The following is a 25807-nucleotide window of genomic DNA, read 5'->3' on the forward strand; positions in this document are numbered from 1 at the left end:
TTGGCTTGGTGGTAAAGTACGTAGTTTCTTAAAGTTATGGATATTTATAAGCGTGAGGAGATGGTGGGATAAAAAATTCTTCTACCCATTAACGTGTGTTATTTGACCTCTTCCTTCCCTCTCCAATTACAATAATCCAAGTCAATTAAGGATGGAGTACAAGTGGAATTGGCAATGATATGGTGTGTTAGTCGATTATTGAAGTCTTAAACTTAAGAACAAGTAGTTTTTATGCAATTATACTTTTGGATTTATATATAAAAATATTTATTTTAAAAAAAAATATAATTTACAATTAATTTTTTTTAAAATGGTGATATAATTGTAGAAAATATTAATAAAAAATTGCAATTAAAAAAAGGTTTAATGATTATGTATTATTAGTGTAAAAAATTTTATATTATTAATGAATTATGAGTGTTTTTTGCTTTTTTAAAAGAATTTTCACATCTTAAAAATAAGAGTACACATTTCGTCTTTACATTTTTTTAAAAAAAAATTATCATATCACTTATTATATAATAATAAGTAATCTGTTTGAGCGACATTAGGCATTGATCTCTCTCTTTGCATACAATAGACAAAGATCTCTTATGCATTTGATGTTAAGAGCTTGAATTCTAACTTCTCTCAAAGGAAACAATCTATCTATAAGTGCCAATAGGTCTTTTTGAGAGAAATTTAATTTAAATCTTAATAACTGACCAAAATATTTATTTATTTTCTTTCACTTCATTATCTATATATCTCCTCAATTTCAATCTACCCAAATAGAGGCGGCATTTACAATTTTCCAACAACATCCCACCCACATCAGGATTAGTGGATACTTGTGAACCCTAATTGACTTTTTTTTAACTGTTGAAGAATTTCACATTCTCAGTTCTCACAACTATTTTGACCGTGGCATCAGAGCACACACTGTTGTGAAGTTGTGCTGCATGTTTCTTTTTCCACTGACTCCATGCGCTGCCTTTGATGACTCTCATTAAGCATTTGTTTATCACAACAATAAGGGAGAATCAAAATATTCAAAACGATCATCCGCACAATAATGCTTTGCTTTACCACCAAAATCCCAACCACCCAGTACTCCACCATTCACTTTTAACTATAAATTATTTAGTTGACTTTTGCATTCTCAAGTTAATTTTAAATAAGTTGTTTATATTATAATTTTTTATCATTGATTCACTTCCATTTAATTTATTTAGACATGCATTTTTATTTTTAGAAGGTGTATTTCATTTACTATTATTCTTTTATAATTTTTTTGTTTTAATAATTTATTAACGAATTTTCGGTAAAAGGATCTTTGTATTTTTGTTTTAATACTTCCACTAGTCCATAATATAGGGCACTTTGGACATAAATAGTTATTTCCTTCGTCTCTGATTATATAATATAATTGATTAATTTGTTTATTAAGAAAGTTAGTTAATTTATTTATTAATACTAATTTGTCTATAATTATAATATTTTATTCATGATATTTTATTAAAAATAATTAATGCATAAGAAAATTGAAATAAAGTTTTATAAACAGAGATAAAACAATTTTTTTTTCTAAAACCATGTCTTATAAATAGGAACAAGTGGATTAATTAAGTTTATTTTATTATTTTTTAAAATTTTATTATTAATGTACTAATTCTATCCTTATTAATAACCATTAACTTGTTATTAATAATAAAAAGGACAAATACTTTGAGTATTTAACAAGGATAACTAATAAAAAAATGAAATACTTTATAGAAATTATAAAATATCTTATATCACCTCCGTTCCAAAATAAATGTGGCGTTTGGATAAAAAAAATTATCCTAAAATAAGTGTCACTTTTGATTATTTAATGTAATATTAATTATTTTTTTCATTAATATCTTTAATAAATATTACTTTAATTTTTGAATCTAATATTAATATTATTCTCTTTTATCTATTTATTAAGGTTAATTTTATAAATTAACATTCTTTTTTTTAATCTATTATAAGCTTTTCTTAATATGTAAGATGATATTTATTTTGGAAGGGAAGGAGTAAAAATCATCATTAATTTCTTCTAAAAATGACATCTTCTTATTTGAAGGACCAAAAAAAGTATTCTTTTTAAGTAGTAAATTATGAAAAATGGCATGTATGGAGATGATAGAGAAAATGGTTGTTGGAAACTTAAGAGGTAAAACGGGTTTGAGAAGAAAAAAATATTGAAAAATAGTTTTTTTTTTAAAGTTTTTTTTTTTTACTAAATTTCAATTGATGTCTTAAACAAGCTAAGATCTGGTATAAACTTATTTTTTTTATATAAAAAATAGCTTAGTTTTGAAGTCTCAGCGGTCTCTCCTTAGTATCTAAAGCTAAAGGATAAGTTTGTTTAAATTTATATTTTTTTAATAAAATAAGTATTTTTCTTGTTTTTATTTGTCTAAATTAATTTTACTTTAAAGAAACAGTTTTTTTAACTTTTTAATAAGAAAATTATATTTACTTCTTAAAAATTATTTTTGTTAAAAATATTTATTTTTAAATTATTTCTTTTTAAATTTAAAGAAAGTCATTCAAAATGTACCGTAGAATATCAATCATATCATGAACACCTACCAAATTTGTGGCGTTGATGTCAAATCAATATTCCATACCAGCTTTTTGTGATAACAAAGAGACAATTAACTCAACACTTGATAAACACTAAACCACTAGCTTTTACTTTTGGTATTTTATTATAATTTATATATGCTTTAATTTAATTATCAATTGGCATTTCAGTAGTGATATTTATATTCTATTTTATTCTTTTTATTACTTTAATTTTTATGATTTTTTTACTAAATTGACAATTTAAAAGTTTTACACTAATATTGATATCTTCAAATGATTTACTTATTATTTTATAAAATGATTATTAATAAGTACTTCTATTTTTTTATGTTTTTGTTACTATATTACAATTTTTTATATACTACTATTCTCGTACGTTACTATTATATTTTTTTTTATCAATTTTATGAAACTTTATCACTCCTCATCATATTTGTTTCAGGTAGTTTTAAGTTAGCCTTCATTATTTATTTTTTCCTATTATTATGTTATCAACTTAAAATATTTATCAACTTTATTAATAGATATAATCTTCTGAAAATTGTCTATCTACCTTTGGTAGGGATCTCTTTTTTCAACTATAATTTAGTCAACCGGGTTCTTACCCTAATATGTATTATCACATGTTTGCTGCACCCTCTGAACAATGCCTCCTCAGTTCTCATTTGCATCCTCTCTTTTTAGTTGTTACCCCATTAATACAGCAACACACATGCACCAAAAACAAATCACTCACTCTCATTATCCAACCGGCTGGCCCAGCTAGGCATCACAAAAATTAATAAGAAATCCTTCTCATTTTCTAGAGGCCACATCACTCATGTCACACATAATTAATTATTAATTCCTTTTCTAAATTATAAATTTTGAATATGTGTGATATAGACATATTGGTTGAAAACATAGGCTTATATTTGTGGAGCTTGCACTAGCGCAGTTAAGAGCTACTTCAAATTGAATTATTGCACCTTAATTTTTTAACTCCAGCACGTACGTACGTGACGGATTGGAAATTTGGTCGTTGGCCTATGTTTAGCGAAGGACACTTATATTGCCTCCATATATATTGTCCATGGGAGGATTGGAATTGATTTAGGAATGCTGCTGTGGGGTATATCGATCATTATGCTATTGTTTCTTCATTGAATCATTATAACTTGGCTTTTAAGTGTATGTTTGATTTCATACTGAAAAAATGATTTTGAATTATAATTGATTTTTAATATATTTTTACACATTTAATTTCATATTAAAAAGAAAATTTAGAATTGATTTAGATTCAAAATTGATTATGAATTAAAATAATTTCGAGTAATTTTTGTGTTAGATAAAAAATTTTCACTCAATTTTATTTCTAATTTAATTTTATAATAAAATATTTAAATATAAATTACATCACTTCAATATTATTTTTAATAAAAAAAAATTAAAAAATAATTACATTCAAAATCAATTATTTCAATATGCTCGTTCATATTAACACATTAAGTGAGGATATATTATAGTATTTTCTTTTCATAAGAATATTTTATCGTATCTATTAGTCAATTAATAAAATATATATTCCAACTACTAGCACTTTTAAGATATTTTTTGGAAAATTGACAAATTAAAAGTTACAACTGCGGGAACCTCAATTAGGAATACATGCGCTAGTAATAAAATGCCGCTTCTACTGTGGAACAATAAAATGCAGCATTGAGAAACATAGTTTCAAGCGTATACTCAATTGAAAATTATGTAAAAGAAAAAAAACAAACTCAACTGAGAATTGATGACCCAAGCAAGTAAAGCAATTATTAATATCTCAATGGCAATGCATGCACATTGAATTATCTTTATAAGCAAACCAATTCTTTCAACATGCCTATATCATAAAAATACAACTGTAAAGAGCAGTTAGCTTCCATCATCAATCTTGACCAAGTTTATTGCCGTATCATCAGAACCTATATATTAATTGTAGTCCTCTCACCAACCGACATGAGATGCCTGCCACAGCTTGCTAGAACTACATATTTATTACAAAAAGTGATAATATTTATTGCATATATATACTAGGACTTCTGGAAAACTAACCGGATAGTGTTACGAAAGCATTATGGTGTGATGTTTTTGGCAAGCATTATGAATAAAATGTACAAGTGTTTTCAATTTCTTCACTCTTATTCTGACCATTTTCAATTTAAAGTAATTTTGATTTTGACTTCGTCAGCTGGTTTGTTACTGCATCACTTAATTTGATGAATCTGTTTGCTGAGTATTTATTTAATGTGCTGTCTTCACTCTTTGTTGTACATGCATGACTCATTTTATGAACCGGAAGATACATAAATGATATATTGTAAATCTATATTATATTTTATTGTATAAATATTGTTGTAATTATAGTTCTCAATCAATAATAGAAACAATCACTGTTTCTAAGGATGTAGACATGTTGGTTGAACCTCATTAAATTTTGTGTGTTATATGTGTGTTTGATTATTTTGAGATTTAAAATTTCAGATTTTATTACTAACAATCGGTATCAAATGGTGCTTAACAAAATTTGAAGTAGGAAAGTTTGATGGAATTGAGAATTACATATTGTAACAAAGGAAAGTTAAAAGGATTTGCTGGCATAACAAAATTTTCTAAGGTGGTGCGCACAACAAAACCTATTGGCATGGATGATATGGATTGGGAGGAGTTGAAGGAGAGGGTTGCGGTGATCATATAATTGTGTTTGGTAGACAATGGATGTATGAACAAAATTGGAGAGTTAGTATATGTCCAAGTCCATGACAAACAAGTTGAACATGAAGTAGAAGTTGTACGAGCTAAAGATGTAGGAGGATTCTAATTAGCAACCACATGTCAATGTTTTCAATCAAATTATGAGTGATTTATTGAGGCTTGATGTGAAGATTAAAGACGATGATAAGGCAATAATTCTATTGTGGGCTTTGCCTAATTCCTATGAGCACTTAGTGACCACCTAAAGTATCGGGAAGACACCATTAGTCTATAAGAGATGGCAAATGTAGTTATGTCCTACTATTAGTGGAAATAGAATGCAAGGGAGTGTTCTCAAGCCGAAGGTCTATATATGAAGGGGAATCAAGAACATGGGAGGACATAAGGAAAATAGGGTTCAAGGAGAAGGAAGAAGTCCAAAACTAGAAGCAACAAATCAATTTAGTGCTTTAATTGCAAACAACAATGGCATTAAAAGAAGAATTATCCAAATTTGAAGCAGTTTGGTGAAAGGGATATGTTCTCTTAGTTTCATGCAATCAATTTACAAATGTGTTGAGTCTTGATTTTAGATGTTCTTACAATATGATGCTCAACAAGGAGTGGTTCACCACATACAAGTCAGACAATTTTGGCAATGTCCATTTAGGTGGCCATAAAACTTATGTTGTTGTTTGAATGAGACAAGTGTAAATTATTATTGATGATGGTGGAGTGAGAAAGTTGTGTGATATCTGACATATCCATGAGTTGAGGAAGAATTTGACCTCGCTTGACACTTTGCATGCTAATGGTTTTAGTTATAAGACTAATGGAGATTGGGATACCCTTAGAGTGTGTAAAGGGTGCACTGATTGTGATGAGAGCACAATGGACTTTAGGCGATATTTACAAACTGTTGGGGAGCATAGTTGTAGGTTGAGTTACATCTGTTGAGTCTGATGATAATGCTACCATATTATGACTCATGTGTTTGGGCAATCTCAGTAAGTGTGGGATGGTGGAGCTTCATAGGAAGGGGCTCTTAAAGGGAGTTTGGAGTTGCAAGTTAGACTTTTGTGAATATTTTTGTGCTTGGAAAATAGTCCAAAGTGTGTTTTAAAGTTGCAAAACACACAACCAAAGGGATCATAGACTATGTGCATACAAAATTCTGTGAGGAACATGACTTTCAAAAACATTTTGTGAAAAAATTCACAACTCAATGGTGTCGCAGAGGGGATGAATATGTCCTTATTGAAAGGACCCAATGTCTAAGGTTGAATGTTGGCTTTTTCAAAGGCTTTTGGGTAGAGGTAGTAAATATGGTGTGCTATATGCTTAACCGATCACCATGAGCTTCATTGGATCGATGAGAAGTTGTAGAGGAAGTCTAAACATGTGCACATGGAGATTTTACCAATAAGTGTCAATCAGGTGGTTTGTGGACTTTTGTTGCTTTTCACGACACTTTTAGATTAATAGGTCTCATGTTACGTCAATTTGAATATACTCAATCTGTTCAATTGCAGCCTTATAATGCAATCACATTCTTTAATTCAATTGTTGTTTTTGTTTTTGCATTCCTTATTTATCCACCGAGTTAGTTTTATTGTCTTTGCACCCCTTACCTCCTTTATGATTGAACAATCATTCAGGGGCTTTTGTTGTTGATCCCGATTGATTTTAATAATTTAAGAATTTTTTGGTGTCATGCTAGCTTTTGTACATATATCTAGTGATGAAAAATCTAAATTTGACCCAAAGTAAAAAAAAAAGTGTTTTTGTAAGTTATTTCAAAAGCGTGAAAGGATTCAAGTTTTGGGATTTAGCTTCCAAAAGAATAGTTCAAATGTGTTTTATTTTATGATACTGATGTAATCCTTTTTGCCAAACAATAATAGAAACAATTCCTTTGCTCCCAGAAATGTATACACACCTCTTGAATCTCGTTAATCTTGTGTTCGTGATGGTGATAACGATGATAATAATGATGTTCGTGATAATGGTTGTTATGGTACCAATGGTGGTGGTGACAACAACAAAAATAATCATTGTCAAATGTAGAAAGGTTTTGTTGTTTAAATAATAAAAATCAAATTCATAAATATTTGTTTTTTTATTTTAAAAATGAATGTAAAAATATTTTGAGAATAATTTAAATAAATTGTATTTAAAAGCCAAAAATAAAAAACTTACCACCACCTCAAATGAGTGCTTAACAATTAAGAATTGAATTATTATTTTTTAGTATAAGAGCATATTTAGAATTTTCCAAATAGATGAGAGGCCAATTGGATAATTTAACCAAGATAACTGCATAAATTTTTATTTTAAAAACCAAAATAATGATTAACAAAATTATTTTAATTATTAATTAATAATTAACAACTATAATTACATTTTATCCTTTAGTAATTAAATTAGGTTATCAGTAACCGTAAATATGTAAATCTTGAGGTAAAATCCACCTAAGATATTCCATTTTTTATCACAAATATCCATCCATAAGAACATTCTTGTTTAACACACGAGTGCAAAAAACAAACATTCATCACCCTCACAGCCTCATCCCACTCGCCGCCTGCATCACCACCCTGCCACGCGACACTCCAGCCACGTGTCCGGACTCAGAAGCGCGTGTTACACACCCGAAACCTCCGCGGTGGCGAAAGAAAAAGAAAACGACTCGTTCATCGCAGCACACAGCTCGCGTGCATCGCATTCATTCATTCATTCCCTCCTTCGTTAGTTCAAATTTCAAAATCGACTCGCCACTCGCACCTCACTCCTCACTTCTCACACACACACTTTCCACCAAAACAAAAGGAAAAAGAAAATAAAAAATAATACAAACGTAACGTTAGCTTACCTGCTCCGAGCCTCTTCCATGACACGCTCTGCCCAGAGCTGCTGCTGCTGCTGCTGCTAGCTTCGACATTCAGGTTCGTTTCCCGATCCTGCTCCCCAACCACCACCATGGGATGCTTCTTCGCTTGCTTCAGAGCCCGCGACTCCTCCTCCGCCACCGCCCCCACAGCTACGGTGCCTTCTTCTCCTTCCGGCAAACACAAACCTACCGTAACTATACCACTGTTCGCAGCTTTTTTATTTTTTGATATCGAGTTTCCGCTACTTTGTTCGCTTTGCAGAAGCGAAGCTCGAACGCTCATTGAATAGTTCAGCTGATTTTATTTTTTTTGTGAGAGTTTTTGTGTAGTTTTTTTTTTTTTTTTTTATGTTTTGGTTTTGGTTTTTTCTTTTTCGCGATGTGAGGGTTTTGGTTTTGCTGTGTGAACCAGGATGTTGTGGTCTCTCGAAATCAGTTATCCACTTTGTTTCTATCCGAAGGTGATTTTTATTTTTATTTTTATTTTCATTATTATTTTTGTTTAATTCTGAATGTGTTTTACTGATTCTGTGGTTTGAATTTTGAGTAGAGAGAGAAAACTCTGTTGTGCGTGATGATCGGAAGAGTTTTGAAGTGGGATCTCAGAAAGGTGACTATGAGGTGTGTTCTTTTTTACATAGCTGCTATTGTTTGTTGTGTGATTATGAGTTTTCGCGTTTTGTTTGTTGTTTTTGGATTTTGGAATTTTCTGTTTGAGCTGAGTGTTGGGGTATTTTGTTCCTGTATGTGAGGGAAAAGGAAGGTGTTTGATTTTGTTCCAATTGGGAACTATACGGCATACTATTTGTGATTGTGATTTTCATGGAACTTTGTAAGCAATTTTATAGTTGAAGTGAAATGAGAACAGTATGAAGGGAGCAAGTAAGAGTAGTTTGCCAACATTCTCAGAACAATTTTAGATTCTCAAAACTATGAAATTAGCACTCGGAGCTGGCTTTTTTAGATTCTGTCCTATATTGTAAAGGGGGTTGAGAGGCAACTAAGCACAAGGATTCATTTTGTTTCAACTGGGTCCTAACTTGTTGTTTTCAATTGTTTTTGAGAGGATTTAATATGGATAATGGGATTGTGGATGCCACAGAGCAGTGACCTGGATGGAATCTCTAGTTTTAGTTTGAAGTGAAGTGGGATTTAGCATTGATGTCAGTATAGTTATGTTTATTGTAGGCAGTGGCAGCTCTAAATTGTGCAATAGCCTGAGATGCTTTGACTTAGTCCATATGATGGTCACAGTTAGTGTGTCAGACCACCACTCACCATGCACTCTGGCAAGCCTTGGTGTTGCATTGTGTATTTCTACCACGAGACTCTACAGCAAGGTGTCTTGTAGTTAACCTGACCGTACTGAGAAGCAGTGTGTGTGGAAATGGTGGCCACAAAATATTGACTTCTATCTTGTTACTGTTTCAATCATTTTCTAAATGAAATAATGAATTAGCACTTTTGAGTTTTGAAGTTTTAAACCTTTAGTCATGTCTAATTGTATCAACTGAGATTTGAATCAAGTGTTTATAATATGGAATGAAAGGAACTACATTTTGGTCTCACACCCTGAACCTTGCTGTTCTTCTATGTTGTTATTACTATTATTCTTTTGTGCCTTTTCTACTTTTTGAGGATATCTTTTCAACAAAACAAATGAATTTATTCAATGACAAATTAGAGGACATTGTTGAGTTTATGTCTACTGGCTCATTCTCTGGTCCATGCCCCTGATTACATTTGTCATGAAGGTAGCAATTTTCAGATGATGATGATGTCACAATATCATTATGTTAGTTCCATGATATATTCCTGATATGTCTTGTATGAACCATATATCTAGTTATCTCCTTCATATAATTGCCAATATATGAAGTTTCAGGCACATAAATATTTGTAATATCAGCAACTAGATAATCTAAGATAACCAATGTGGCAATGCCTTGCTGGTGGAAAAATAATAGTCTTGATAGAATGTTTCTGTTAATTTGTTTTTGAATTCTTACAAGTTAAATTCTGTTTATCATGAGTGAATATCTTTTCATTATTATACAAGATTTTGAAAAAAAAAAACACTTTTTGAAGTTTTAAGTCACTTTAGTATTTTATTAAGTTTTTGATTCGTACTTTAGATGGGTGCATATTTATGTATACTTTGTAAAATTTGTTTATATAATCAGATCAACTTTTCTGCAGGCCAAGTTTCTCAAAGCTGGTGATACCTTGGCAAGGACCCCCCTTGAGAAAGCCCACCCTGTTGGTCAACCTTTCAATCCCTCAACTCCTGTAAAATGTTGTGAGGAAGGGGGGAAGAGAACTGATTCCTTAGAGCAAACACCAAGCAGGTTATTGGTCTCCTTTGTATTGAATCTTTTTCATGCTGATATTGAGTAATAATGAATGTAAGCAAGTAACATTTTAGTCAATGTCATAGGAAGTGGATATTCTTTTCCTTACTCTTAGAACAATGGGAAACAGCTGCAGCTCATTACCATTAAAAATTTGTTTGTTAACAAGGGTCACTCTCAAAACATGATGAAACTGATTCTCATTTCTGCCCTTTTAGATTTTTTTAATGGGAATGCTGTATTATGGGTGTGAAGAAGTAACATTTTAGTCAATTTTGTAGGAGGTGGATATTCTGTTCCTTACTCTTAGAACAATGGGAAGGCCACTTTATTAACAGGGTCTGCAGCTCATTATGATTGAAAAGTCTAAGAAAATATGTTCTTTAATAAGCGTTGCTATAAAAAATGATGAAATTGATTCTCAGTTTTTCTCTAAGATTTCTTTTAATGAAAATTTTCTGAGGGATTTTCACTGATTGTACACATGTATTGTGGTCATACTTAGTCCATTTCTGAAAATTACATATTTGTTTGCAGCTGTATCTCCAATGTGCTAAGTACTCAATGTGACACTCTTGATTCTACGGAAGGAATTAGGACAGGGAGTCTTCACAGTTTGGATAAGAATGACAAGAATACAGCTTCTGTTTCACCTTGGCCATCAACCACATACACGAGGAGGAACAAGTCTATAGGTTTTGAATGTGACAGTGATTTATCGTCCTGTGACTCATCCGATTATGGTGGGCGACATATGAAAAAAACAGATTCACTAAATAATGAGAGTACATATAAACCATCGCCTAATCCTACCCCGATGAAGCTATCTGATGAGATGCAAACTCCTGGAACTGCTTACCCTTCAGCAAAAGACTTGCCAAATGGTAAGCCTCGAGTTAAGTCCCAGTTTGTGTATCCAATTTACAACCCTGGTCATCATTTCTCTCAGAAGAAATTTGAAGAGAGTGAATCAGTTGAGCCGTCTCAAGTTACAACTTCAACTTCTGAAAAAGAGTTAAAGAAAATGTCTTGTGAAAATGAATGTAAGGTAGAGGAAAGCTTGTCTTCCTGGTTGAAGCCTGCAGCTGTCATTCTGGAGGAGAGAAACAAGAGAATGCAGACCAGTTATAATCAGGTCCGCAAAACACCTGCTGATAGGCCTATCATTGGGATGGTTGCAGCTCACTGGAACAAGGATGGGGATTCTCAAGCTCCTCCTCCGAAGTGGTGGGATGGTAACGGCATACCAAATTCAACCAATAAGTATAAAGAAGTATGACTCATATATAATCATTATTTCCTACTTGAAAGAGGTTTGAATCTATATATTGCATTTGCTTCTAATTTTTGCTGATTTTTTTCAGGATCAGAAAGTAAATTGGCATGCAACATCATTTGAAGAGAGGTTAGAGAAGGCATTATCTGAGGAGACTGTCATCTCTCAAAGGTATGCATTCTTGTTTAAGCATTGCTGTTTGCTTGAACTATGCTCACTTGTAAAAATAAGGCGATAAAGAAAAAGTTAGCGTGCATGCTTGCTTTCTCAAAATATCCTACTCTGAATGATAAGTCCCTCTTTTTGTATCATTGAGTTACTGAGTTTAGCTTGAGGGTAATGGTAATGGGGACAAAAGATAACTATCATTGGTCACGGAATACTCATTCGTAAGACATAATTTATAGGAAAATGCTTATTAGTACGAAATTTTTTTCATGATATTTGCACGTCCATAATTTCCAAGAAGAGTTATCCGATGCTTTTAAATTTTTTTTTTTTAGTATTTATTTATATTTAAAAAAGGAGAGTGATCCACGTAATCATTCATTCAGTTGGTGCAAATATAATTCGTACCAAATAGCATTGTTGTAATTTATAACATCCTTCCAATTTGTTATTTGTTTTGATTCACAGGAAGGATACATGTGGCAAATCAATTCCTTTTGATGAGAACGAAGAAAGTGATACTGCTCTATCTCAGCTGCAATCTTCAACTCATCCACAGTCCGTGGTGTCATTTTGATGTCTATTGTCCCTCTCTGCTCTTTTGTCTGGTTAAAGAGATATTGTGGCATTTCTCGAAACTAAGTCTGAATCCTCCTCGTTCAAAATGCTGATTGGTTGGAACAAACATTGGTTTATTCGAATTTTGTGGTAATATAGAACTATCAAGCTGTGTCACACGGCTTGTATTGTATATAAATTATGGGAATTATTGCGTAAAATAATGGGTATTGGGACTTGGGAGTTTAGTAATGTGTTTTTTTTTCCCGTTAAAAATTGAAGTAGTTCAATTTTGAGATTCGCATGAACTAAATTTTTTGGATAGGAGCTTTGGATCCTGAATGCATATACTTAAATCATGTTATCTGTCATGATAAATGTTAAAAATTAAATAGAATTGAATAGTTTGTATATATAAACAAAGGAGAAAAATTAATGAAAAGGATAACCTAATAATACAAAATTAACGAGAATGATTATTTACCAATGTAAATGGTCATTTCCAATATTATAAAAATGGTTCTTTATTCCTTTACTTAAACATTTTGTTTGTATCAGGATTTTATAAGGTGATACATGAAACATTAGCTTAATGTAGAGAAGTTTCATAGAAATAAAAAAATTATTGTATTGCTGCTAAATGTATTGGATGATGAATGACGAATAATACAAATGAGATGCGCGAAATTAAGCATAAGAACATTAATCAATATACAATAAATTGCAAAGTTAATTGTAATTGAGTTGTTGCAAATAAAATCATTTTCTAATTGAAATGCTACATTGCATTGTGGTTTTTAGTTGTAGACAAAATAACATGTTCTTGTAAAAAACGATTCCTAGCTTAGCAAAATAGCAGGGACTGACATGATGCTGGTTGAGGCATTTGCTGTAGCACAACATTCTTTTTGCTTAATATGTAAAGATTAAAGAAATGTACTAAAATGGAAAGGTTCATGGGCATGCTAAATAAAGAGGTTTCATTTGATTAGTAATGGTAGTTATGGTGAGAGTGCAATAGACAGTGGACAATATGGGATCCAAGTGTGACTGATTAGATCCACCAGTTGGTTGTGCTTGTGTTCTGTCATAGGAAAAAATAAAGAGGTCTATTGTGGAGGAAAATGTAGTGTGGGGGCATAATTTTGTAATGTGCTCTTCCTTATGTGTTTGGTTGTGTTGGATGTGTAGGCAAGTAGGGGAAAGTAACTCAAAACACATGCTTACTTGTGTCATGAATGAGTCAATGTATTTCCTACTTGGTGTATCCTTAAGCTTCTTCCCTTGATATTGGTCCATATTAACTTTGTGCCTTCAACTTATTCTGCAGAATCTTGGGTGATAATGGGTGAGTTTGTTTAAGCTTATCTTTTTTTTTTAAAGCTTGTTTTAATAAAATAAGCAGTTTTATATTTTTCTGATGTGTTTGTTTAAATTGTTTCTGTTAAAAAAACAGTTTTCTGTTCCCTCTCTGGTTATTCAACAAATGGTTATTTTAAAATGACTTATTTTAAGTTTTAAACAAACTGTCCCAATAAGATATTATGTAGAAAAATAGTCTGAAGGGGTTGAATTACTTGGGAAAACAGTAAAAAAAAAAAGAGAGGGCATTTGTGAAACATTGGCGAGACTAGATGTTAAAGGACAGAACATTGATCCACCAACCTAGAAATTAGACATTCACAATTTGTTTTCTGCAACATCTGGTATCATCCTGGATCTTAAAGTGATTCAAGAGTGCAAAAGAAAAGCTAGGATAAGTTGTTGGACAATGGACATTAATGGCTGAGGAAAATTCTTCAATCTTGCTGATATTAGCCACCTTCCATATCTTGATTATATTGTGAACAACATGGCAAAAGAGAAAGTGATAGACACCAGTATCATCTATGAACGTCTTAGAAAGGAATAGACATCGGTAAATTCTAAGGGACTTTAGTGAAATACAATTGTTTTCCTTTGTGCAATACTGTGTGGTGTTGAATTTGGAGTTATATCATCTTGTGTAGTAGAAGAATAATAATACTTCTCAAAAGAACAAAATCAGAATAATGTTTTATCTTCTTTCTTTCTATTTTGCATTAACTAAATTAAGCTTCATTAAAAAGTTTGCCCAAATTTTATCTGTCAAATAACTGTTTTTCTGTTGTGTTACTAAAGAAAGTTGACTCATATGATTTGATTTTCCTTGGTAGCAATCTCAACTTGGGTTCAACTCAAGAAGTTCTTTGATAGTCGATGACTATAAATCTCCACTGAAATAGTATCTAAAATAATTTAGTTAGGTGATCTATATTTGGTTTGGATAATTTGGAAGGTAAATCACACCAAAATTTGATAAAAAAAAAACTGATGCATGTCTATAAAGGTGATATAATTGTGTTATTATTGACTCCGTTAAAATTTTATTTAAAATATAGGACAGTACAAATTCAATCCTTACGAGTTTATATAATTAAAATAAACATTTGTTTCGTGGATTGCACAATAATTTGATGGCGGTATTACTTGGTTCATTTATTAAGGTTTTATTTTTATTTTTTTTAAAAAAGGTTAATGATACAAGTTTAGGATACATGAGACGGTAAAAGATGACATAATTCATAACAACTATCGGAGGTAATCAATACAATTTTGTAAATAACATTATTCTTCAGATAACAAGTGTATCTCGACAATTTTATTTTTACATAACATTAAGGAGGTTTAAATATATTTTTGATTTTTATAAGTTTATTTTTTTAATTTTACTCTATATAAATTTATATTTTTTTTAAGTGTGAATTTATGGAATTATAAATAAAAAATTTGAATCTTAAAAAGATTAAAATTAAAAGAATATAAATTTACAATATCTAAAAATAAAAAAAGACTTACATTAATCAAAATAAAAAAAAATCACCTTAAAGAGACTAAAATTAAAAAATAAATTTTTTTTACCAGAACCAAAAATAGAAAAAATGTCAACATACACTAAAAATAGATTTAAAAAAAAAAATTATACATGGAGCATTTAATGCTAGACTTATTGTAACCTCTGTTCAATTAATGCTCCATTCAAGGTATGGCTGGTTTAAGATTTGTTTTATTTCTACGTACCTTAGAGAAGGAAACAACTTTCGCAAATGTTCCAAGTCAACATCCAAATACTTTAGGTACTTGAGATACACCATCTCCACACCCCAATCATTATTTTCACCATGATCCAAACTTTTGAGTTTTCCTCCTGTTATATGTAGCTCTCTCAATTCCAATTCTTGAGGTAGTTTGCTAGGCTTCAACCATTCTGGAATATTTTGGCCAGGAAAGCCTTCAAGATGCAACTTTTTCAAACTTGAAGGCACACTTATCTGAATATCAATGTACCTTGTGTCAAATACACCCCATGATATTTTTAGACGCTCAAGTCTACGCAACTTTTCCAAGCTTTCAAACTCGCCTTCTTGGATCACGGCCCCACTTCCTATACGTATGCTGAGTCGCTCTAGTCTTTTCAATCTTGCAGCAATATCAGATATTCTGCAGGGAGTCTTGCTAGAACTACCTAATACAAATCCCTTCAGTACCTCAAGCCAAGTCAGGTTCTGAATCCCCTTTGGCATTCTGTCCAACAAGTAGCACTCTGACAAATTCAAATACCGGAGCCATCGCAATGATGAAATATCACTAGGTAGCGTTTCTAGATTGTGACAGGCCTTGAGATCTAGAGTTTCTAGGCTCTCAATTTTTACGATGGAAGGTGGAAGCTCGAATATTCTTGATATCCCTCGAAGGCTAAGACAGAACAAATACTCGTGACCACTCAACTCCTTGAGGAATTCTTCACTGTCCACTTCAATATGATGTTTTGGTGAATCTTTCGTCCAACGACCAAGTTGAAGCACCAGCAAATCCTTCATTTTGGCCATCCATCCGGGTCCAAAATTAAGATAACTTGCACCAACATTATAAATATAATAGCAACGGTTAGATTTAAAGCCAAAGCCATCACTTAATTTAATTTTACGTTGGTCAAGTACTAAACGTTCATACCCAATATCACTGGCAGGAGATGAAGATGAGGTCTTTATTTGTGAATAATAACCACAAATCGGCAGTTGCTCATTTTGAAACAATGGACTTAGTGACTTGTGACGGAGCAACGGATTAATTTTAAATTTACTCGCAATGGGAGACTTGCCATTACCATGGGGTACAATTACTTTACCCTCCAAAAGAGGATCAACCACTTGGTCAAACGGAGAGAACCAGAAAGAGATTTCCCTTCTCTTGAAAACAGCATTTTCAGGAAACTGCAAGAGAGATGAGAAGCAACGTTTGTCAAAACGACCAAGGCTGTTATAATAGTCCTTAATAATTTGCAAGTCCTCCTCCTGATGAAGTTGTGGAGTGGTGGAAGAAGGGAGTGGTGTGACATGATGAGATGATTGTCCAGATGGGAGAGCAGCTTGAGCATGATGAGATGATTGTCCAGATGAGGCAGCAGCTTGAGCATGATGAGATGATTGTCCAGATGAGGCAGCAGCTTGAGCATGATGAGATGATTGTCCAGATGAGGCAGCAGCTTGAGCATGATGAGATGATTGTCCAGATGAGGCAGCAGCTTGAGCATGATGAGCAGCTGGCAGCAACTTTAGAGTTGAATTCCATATTTTCTGGCAAAAGTGTCCCTCCTCTTCCCTCAACTTAGCTATGTTTTTGTTGCGAATATAGCCATCCACAACCGCTAACGTGTCAAGGAGTTCTTCTTCATTCTCCTTCACCTTCAAAAACACCTCCTTTATCTTGTTCAACTCAGACTTCAAATCATTCAATTTCCCTTCTTTTTCTACTCTCTCCAGATCCTTCAACACTCTATCCACTGCTTTAAAGCGATTTGTTCGAATAGACATTTTCTTTTTTGCTTCAGGGACAGACTTTATGCTGCCAGATGAAAGACTTTATGGTGGAGGATGATTTTGTGTGATTTTATGGAAAACAGATGAAAGAAACAATATATTTTTACAATAAGATTGAGGGACACAATGGTGAGTGATTTTGTGACTTGATGCAGAACTGAAGAAAAGACCGCAATATATATAGTTTTTGAAAATTATAAATTATGACATCAAGTTACACTCATGGGATCAAATGACAAAAGTTTAACGTCATCCTTTTCTTGACTTGGAATTTGATGTAACTTGGTTTTCACTCAATAGAATTTGTTCAGAAACTTAAACTCAGGAAATAAAATTAAATATGAATTTGTCTATGGTAAAACAACAAAATTATAAAATTCATACATAACAAGACAATGTTGCTTCATGTACTTTTTTAAAACTCCGACAAAGAAAATAGAAGGTTTTTGTAGAAAATAAAGAATTTATTAAATTGAAACGGCAGAAATCAGGAAAGGAGGCAAGAATAAAGAAGAGTCTTTGCGTGGGAAAATATGATGAAAGAAAAGTATCTTTCTTTTTGTTTTCCTCTGGCAAGGAATTATTCCAATAGACAAAGACATGCAAAGAATACCAAAAACATGTTTCACGTCATTCTTTCTTCCCAGGAAAAAACTGTCACTGTATTCTATCCTTTGTTTCACAAATGGAATTATTCCAACAGACTATGACAAGGAAAGAGAACCCAAATACCCAATAACATTTTTGACATCATTCTTTTTTCATCGAGAAATTGTCACAGTTGTCCACCCTTTCTTTCACAGTGAAGTAGAAGAATACAATTTTCAATTGTTAATTTTGTAATTAATTTGGACTACTCATTGAATTAAATGAATACACTCTAGCAGCGTTCCCTTTACATTTACATTACTAATTTCAGCACCAATTCCTTAGATTAAATACGGGTTTCATGTCCCAATCCCAATCCCCTTACATTTATGAGGGTGCATCCCTGATACATTGCATTAATTAGAAATGAAGCATGACAAACCTTAAAATTAAACAAGGAGGGACATTTGCTACCAGTGCGAAGAAATGCCAACAGGAATAAAGTACTAAATTATAAATTTGCTCAAGTATATTGTAAAATGTATATTACTAGATCGATAGCCATAGTATACCACGTTTGTGTCATTATTGCACACTTTATTAGTAATTGTTTATGAAAGAAACAGTGTATTTTTATAAGATTGAGGTACAGAGGTGAAAGGTTTTGGGATTTTATGAGAAAATGATGAAAGAAATAGTATAGTTTTGCATGATAGACACAATTGCGGGAGATTTTATGACTTGATGTAAAACTGAAGAAAGGCCCGCAATATATATATATATATATATTATTGCACTGCACCGAGTTTTTTTTCTTTTAAAAGATTATGGCATCAATTTAGATTATTTTTGAGAAGATATTTAAGTTCATTTTTAACTTAAAAATTCATTTGACTATTTGGTGAATAAATTTTTCATCGCAGTTTTTAGTATTTTTTGAAATACCACTTGAAATAATATATTTTAAAACACTAACTTTTTATTTTTTATTTTTTCAGGTATTTTAATAACTAGTTTTATTGAACACTTATAATTTAACAAAGTATTTTTTTTTTTTGTTTTCAACTAACTGCAAGCTAGAAACTGATAGAAGTTAAAAATCTAGTTTATTAAATGATGTGTTCGGTAAAATTAACTATTAGAATAACTAAAAGTATAAAATAACAAAAAATAATAAAATTGATTTATTTTAATAGGATAAACAAAACATTTTATAAATATATTAAGAATAAAAAAATATAAAAAGTTAAAAACTAGAAATAAACGATTTAAATAATACTTTAAGCAACATTATAAATAATGATAAAAATTACTAAAAAAAATTTGTTTATCGAATAACCTAAAAGATTGTTCAGTTAATAAAAAAAATCAAAACTAACTACAATATGTTATCCAACAAAATCTTAAACTCATCATTACATGAAATTAAATGACAAAAATTTAATGTCATTCTTTTCTTTACATGGAACTAAATGCTTGTTGCCTGGTAGTATTCACCCAGAAGAAATTGTTTAGAAACTTAACTCATCTATAGTAAAAACAATTATAAAATTCATACTATCATACATAAGAAGACAGTGTTGATTCACGTAATTTTTTAAAACTCCTGCAGAGAAAATAGTATTTTTTTTTTTGTAAAAATAAAGAATTTATTAAATGGAGATGACAACAATCATGAAGGGAGGTGTTAAGTCATGGACAAGTGCATGTACTAATTTGTCTCAAGTAGTAAAGTACTCAAAGTCCGATTATCGATTTTTACGGAGACTTTGTTTTATATTTGTATTGAATAATTTCCAATTTATTAGAGAAAAAGATAAGATGAGATATAACAGATAAATTTAAAAGAACATGGTAATGACTATTAATAGAAAACAAAAAAAAATAGTAAAAAATTCAATGAGATGAGAATATTAGGACTTAACATGCCTTATTTGACTAAGATATATATTATTTGAGATTTTTTTCTATTAATTAGGTGAATTTTTCTTATCCACATCGATTAGAATACTTGTCCTTGATGTCTCACGATGACAAGTCTATCTTCCAAATATCTTTGCAAAGAATAAATAGATAAGATGCATGAAGTTCTAATTCTAGATGTTTGCTTTAATGCATGAGCATAATGCAATCACTCTATGTCTAACAATGATTTTATTAAGATACTCCTTCCTTTTAGTTCTATAAAAAATTACCCTTGGTCGAGCGACTAATTTCTAAAACAGATGCATGCAAGACCTTCCTTGTATTTCTATTAAGGATTATCATCTGTCGAGGACCTAACCTCCAAATATGATGCAAGGATGAATGATTCATGAAATTAAAAGCATGAAATGATAATAAAAAAAAAACATCTGTTTGCATTGATAGATATGAAGTATACAATACATCTTTTGATTTTTTAAGTCTGTCAGACCCTAATTAAAAATTTAGCCTCTCATAACCATAAGTGGTCTTACACTAGAAAAGCGGTATAGAAACTGATGGAGGAGAAGTGATGAAAAAAGGAATAGAAAATGATGAAAGAAAAGAAAGAATTTAGGAGAGTTCTCAGACTTTAGGTGTGTATTGGAGTACTCTAAGACTCAATGTATCTTTTCTCTTTGGCTTGACTCTCTTTTATAACTGCTGGAGTGGACTTGTGCTTGACTCCCTTTCTATGATTGGTGAAGTGAACTTAGGTCTCATACAAAAAATCTTTCTTATTTATATTTTTTATATTTTCTAGATCTTTTTTGCTTTTAATTCATCATTTTAATATCTACAAACCATAAATAAGAAAAATACCAATTCTTAACATTTAAGCTAAAAATAACTGTTAATTAAATATTTATAAAAACATTTTAATATATTTTTATTATAAAAAATAGTTTACATTTAACTGTTATAATAAACAACATTCTTTTGATGGGAAAATTATGAAAAAATGGTATCTTTCCTTTTTCAATAAATTATTCCAATAGACAACAACAAGGAAAAAACCCCAAAACATGTTTCACAAATGGAATAATAAATAGATTTATTAAAGTGAATACTCTAGTAGTGCATTTATTTTTATTTTTTTAGCAAAAAGGAACGAGGGTCACAAGTGTGGGGATGATATTCTAAATATGTAGGCACTAACTCCTATCACCCCAAAACAATCAAACTCATATATATATATATATATATATATATATATATATATATATATATATATATATATATAAAGAGAGAAAGAGAGAGATAAATATTTACCAAAGAGCTCCAACCGGGGAGAATCCCAGAGGTATAGCCCAAAACTTGAGAACCTAAAATAAGAAGCTTGTCAACACAATCATTGTCTTCCGTGTATATGTGAGTGATTCTAAACCTAAAACTTTAAGTTAGCTTAATACAATTTAAGCATATAATATAAATGCATCAAGAGTGAATTAGAGTTAGGGGTGTAAGCCACTTAGTTTGGATTGAGTTTAATCAAACATATGATCTAACTCAATCAAATTTTAACAAGTTGATTTGGATTCATTTTTTAAGAATAAAAAATAAAATTCAATTCAAACCAATCCTTTTATAAATGATTTGGGTTGGATTGGGTCAACAGGTCAAAATATTTAAGTTTGTCCTTAACCTATTTATCTATGTATCCATGGAGGATGAAAAATTAAATATGTCATATTTGAGATAAAGAATTTCAATAAACACAGTGAAGATAAGTTTGAAACATATAATTTCTATCAAAACCAACGAGACATTTGGGTTGGATTGAGTCAACGGATCAAAATATTTAAGTTTGTCCTTAACCTATTTATCTATGTATCCATGAAGGATGAGAAATTAAACATTTCATATTTGAGATAAAAAATTTCAATAAACTTAATGAGGATAAGTTTGAAACATATAATTTTTCTATCAAAACCAACGAGACATTAAATAATTTTAATCAATAAAATCCTTGTTGCTTTGATCAGACTAAGGATATATTGCTCATTACTCAATTAAGGTCGATAAATTAATGTAATTAATAGTCAATAACATTTATTTTTTTTAAAGTTAAAAATATATATTACATATTACACAGATTAATAACAATAATTTAATATAAATTAACAAGTTAATGAGTCAGATTTTTGATATTAAAACCTGTGATCAATCCAAAACTCAATGGACGAATTTGATTGATTCCATTCCAATCTAATCTATATACAAAAATTACTCAACACAACATATTTGGATTAATTTGAGTTAATTCGAATTAACAATTGATTTACACCCGTAATTAGAGTTGGCTTGCAAGAAGAGCTCAGAATCAGTTTTCAACCTAAGATTGTGCCAACCTTTACTATCCGCGCGCCTTTTCTATTGCCAAGATGGTTGCCATTGATTCCAATATGAGACGCAAAAGCACCAACGAAATTCAACTCAATATCTATGAAAATACCAACAGAACCTTTGGCTACTCCATCTGAATTACACTTCATCCAAGACAGTCTCCGAGGCCTCCAAATCACTTCTTTGATTGACTCTGCTTTCCTCGGCTGGGAACGCACATCAAATGTTTTTTTAATTTTGAAGTCCAACATATTTACATTTTAAGAATTAATTTATTATAGCTTAAATTGATTTAGAAGATTAATAAAATAAAATAAACAAAATTAAATATTAATTAATCCAAGAAAAATAATATGATAAAATATCTTACGAAGTCTCACTACAAACACTAACTAAAAAAAGAGGAAAGATTGATTCTTGAATAATCTCCAACAATGTTTTTCTAGCATAACTAAAGCATCTGAAATTTCTGAAGCTCAAGCCTTCTCTTTTCTTTGGTTTTCACTTTGCACTAACTAGTCCTAGATAGCCCATGTATCTTTTTCCCCTTGTCCCCATCAGAAGTTATTGATCATAGTCTCCATTTCATCATAGAGACTCAGGGAGTTTCAAACACAAACTTTGAATGACTTATTAGACCATAGCCTTGGACATGAGAGAATATGACTCTTTCTGATATGCATAGGATAGCTAGTTTTACTTAAATTTAAAAACATACATCGATACTGCTTAGTTCAAATACACAACCACTTGACTCCCAAAACTCAGGTTGTCCTTAGAAGACTTGGCAAGCACAACTTTATAAATGCATACTCTTCTATCCATAAACAACAGATGCCTACATATTCATTGTTAAACCTATTACTTGCAATTCAGTTAAATGTGACTTCCTAACCAAAAGGATTCCAATATTAAAATGGCTCAACTGAGTAATCATAAATTCAAAACACCAAAACAAGCAAACAAACAACAAATTGAAATTAGGTTTCTAAAACCTAAATGCACTGGTGAGTCATTACTCGTTCGGAATAGAAGGCCCAATCATAGCAACTGTGAGGAATTTTGTGAATATTAAACATTTACACACTATTAATAGTTGAAAAATACAAAAATGAGGATAACTCGTTCATGGTCATATCCAATCTCAACAATTTGATGAACAACTTCAGTGTGTCACAAGTTAACAGCTTAAACCATCCCATTAAAGCAGTTTGAATTAGCAAACCATTTTACTAAGAAAAAAATGTTGATTCAGTAACAACAAATTAAAGCAAGAAGACAGTAAACCATATTATCTTGTTCAATCATACAATGCAATGTGATGAAAATCCACAACAAAGATACAGATCTGTTTAGCATGCCACGTACACTTTCCTCACAATTTCAGAAATTGGTGAAAGTCAAGAGTGACTTTCAAATGCTAATAATATCTAGGAAAAAGAAACAAAAAGGTTCAATTCATTTTTCTAATTGCAGAGTCTTCAATGGTTGTGTAGGTATGATGAGAAGTAAGAAAAGTATATGAAAAAATGGAGGAAGATAAAACTAATAAAGATAATTTGGTGGGACTTTCTTTACTTTTAACAACAACTTTTACGAATTATAAGGATAAAATGATATTTTGTTTGGTAATATAAATTTTGCTCGATAATTTTAAGTAATACATACGTCCATAACTCAGGTCAAATATGCAAAATCTTGTCTTCCAAAACTGAGGTTGCCCCACAAAACTTTGCAAGCACAAGTTTCTAAATGCATACTCTGTATTAATGTCGAGATCCAAACTTATAACATGTAAATACTGATATTTATTATTACTTCTCAACACAAGAGGCTTCTTAGATAACAAGTTATAACTAATGGACTCAACAACTAATCACACTGCTCAATAATTTTAAATTTATGTTTTCACCATCCAATGTTATTATTCAAGAAGAGGAAAAGATCCAAATCCAAAAAAAACTACAGGTCCACATCTTGCAGATAGCCTCCATTATATTCTCAAACAGGTATCAGAAAACACTGAAGGCACATCCCTCACACCATCTTGGAATGTTGGGGTAGATCGAACTAACTAGACAGGGTATTTATATAGCTGAAGAACCTTCTGCCAAGCTGGTCTGTTACTAATATCATCCCACCAAGCACTCACATGCTTCCTGTCTCTGACCAAATTTCCTCTCCCGGTTTGGTTCACCAAATAGTGACCAAATGGGAGGTGGCTAAGATCAGCAAGGCTGAAGAAGTCACCAGCCAAGTACTTGCTCTTTGACAGCCTCTCCTCATAAACATCCAGCACCTTCTCAATCTTTTTATCACTTTCTTCTATCACTTTTTGGTCCGAAGGAGCCCCTGTTAATGGCGCAAACAGAACATTAATAACCAAGTTGTAGAGTGGTGGGTGAAAGTTATGAGCTTCCACTTCAAGCCATTGTTCCACTAGACCCTTTTCTTCTATTGTCTTTCCCAATAAGTCAGTCCCTTGGTCTTTATACTTCTCAGCTAAGTATCTGATTATTGCACGAGATTCTGCACATTGGTTTAAAATCAGTGTATTAGTATTGAATATAGACCATCCTGAAGTTGCAAAAAGCAAAGAAAACAAATTTGGGGATGTAAGCATTCAGCCTTTCAGATTATCCTACTTCCAATTTTGACACAACAAAAAACAATTATTACTAACACCATTAAGGATTGTTATAGTTACATGCATGATGCATCAAACCACAACATGTGTTTATAAAAAAGAAACTGAAAATCTAATTTCATGGAGTAACTAAATTGTAACCCCCTCTGCCTCCTTTTAAAACAAAGGAATAGCAATTAGGAAAGACAATAGTTACAGGACAAAAATGAACGATCCTAACCTCACAATTCAAATAACATTAATAAGGACTAAACAAGGTAAGAACTTCAAGGAAAGATCAAAATTTCAAAACCACCAACCTATTAACTACATGACACAGGAAAAAAAAATGCAGAAATAATAAAGGGGCTAAAAGGGTTTACCATAGAGAGTATAATCACCGTCTTGAATAACAGGAAGGGATCCAAATGGCTGCAGATTTATTAGACACAGGAATAATCAAACATGAAAACATTTAAAAAAAATATGGAAACCAAGTGAAGCAAACTGTGTGAATTGTGATAGAGCAAAAAAAAAAAAAAATTGAAAGAAAAACTGAACCTGCAGCTTAAGGAACTCAGGTTCCTTATTCTCTCCCTTGAAGAGATCAACATGCACTGTTTCAAACTCAATTTCCTTCTCAATCAGACACACCAGGACCCTCTTGGGGGATCCATAGGTTGGACCATACACCTTCACCACCATGTTTTTTTTTTTTTTTTCCTGAATTTTGTTTATCTTTAGATTGGTTCCGTGTGTCAGTCAAGTTGTGCTTTTATGCTGATCACTCGTGTACAGTTCCAGAAAAAGTCATTGTTTTTCAAT

The 25807-nt window shown here is 31.4% G+C and overlaps 3 protein-coding genes across 3 annotated transcripts; 1 reads left to right on the forward strand and 2 right to left on the reverse strand.

Moving 5' to 3' along the window:
* The first annotated feature begins 8071 nt into the window (after nucleotides 1-8071).
* LOC114423338 (protein JASON-like) lies at nucleotides 8072-12881 on the forward strand. Its single transcript, XM_028390062.1, has 7 exons — nucleotides 8072-8397; nucleotides 8619-8667; nucleotides 8757-8827; nucleotides 10406-10554; nucleotides 11095-11830; nucleotides 11922-12004; nucleotides 12470-12881. The coding sequence occupies exons 1-7, from the start codon at nucleotides 8296-8298 to the stop codon at nucleotides 12576-12578; spliced, it is 1299 nt and encodes a 432-aa protein (XP_028245863.1). The 5' UTR covers nucleotides 8072-8295; the 3' UTR covers nucleotides 12579-12881.
* A 2719-nt stretch (nucleotides 12882-15600) lies between these two features.
* On the reverse strand, nucleotides 15601-17451 carry LOC114424206. The gene has a single exon (XM_028391057.1). The coding sequence runs from the start codon at nucleotides 17449-17451 to the stop codon at nucleotides 15601-15603; it is 1851 nt and encodes a 616-aa protein (XP_028246858.1).
* A 6650-nt stretch (nucleotides 17452-24101) lies between these two features.
* Nucleotides 24102-25807, reverse strand: LOC114423339 (glutathione S-transferase F10-like). Its single transcript, XM_028390064.1, has 3 exons — nucleotides 25544-25807; nucleotides 25366-25414; nucleotides 24102-24885 (listed from the first exon to the last, which is right to left on the reverse strand). Exons 1-3 carry the CDS (start codon nucleotides 25685-25687, stop codon nucleotides 24431-24433), a joined length of 648 nt encoding a protein of 215 aa, XP_028245865.1. The 5' UTR covers nucleotides 25688-25807; the 3' UTR covers nucleotides 24102-24430.

Source organism: Glycine soja, chromosome 8 (genome assembly GCF_004193775.1).
Source record: "Glycine soja cultivar W05 chromosome 8, ASM419377v2, whole genome shotgun sequence".
Lineage (NCBI taxonomy): Eukaryota > Viridiplantae > Streptophyta > Magnoliopsida > Fabales > Fabaceae > Glycine > Glycine soja.

Bases quoted from the DNA above. Each gene is read 5' to 3' on its own strand.
- LOC114423338 (XM_028390062.1), top strand. From the start codon at position 8,296: ATGGGATGCTTCTTCGCTTGCTTCAGAGCCCGCGACTCCTCCTCCGCC. The intron at 8,398-8,618 runs GTAACTATACCA...TGTGTGAACCAG, and splicing joins CCGGCAAACACAAACCTACC to GATGTTGTGGTCTCTCGAAA. The intron at 8,668-8,756 runs GTGATTTTTATT...AATTTTGAGTAG, and splicing joins CACTTTGTTTCTATCCGAAG to AGAGAGAAAACTCTGTTGTG.
- LOC114424206 (XM_028391057.1), bottom strand. From the start codon at position 17,451: ATGTCTATTCGAACAAATCGCTTTAAAGCAGTGGATAGAGTGTTGAAG.
- LOC114423339 (XM_028390064.1), bottom strand. From the start codon at position 25,687: ATGGTGGTGAAGGTGTATGGTCCAACCTATGGATCCCCCAAGAGGGTC. The intron at 25,415-25,543 runs GTTCAGTTTTTC...ATAAATCTGCAG, and splicing joins CTGAGTTCCTTAAGCTGCAG to CCATTTGGATCCCTTCCTGT. The intron at 24,886-25,365 runs GTAAACCCTTTT...ACCAATGTGCAG, and splicing joins CGGTGATTATACTCTCTATG to AATCTCGTGCAATAATCAGA.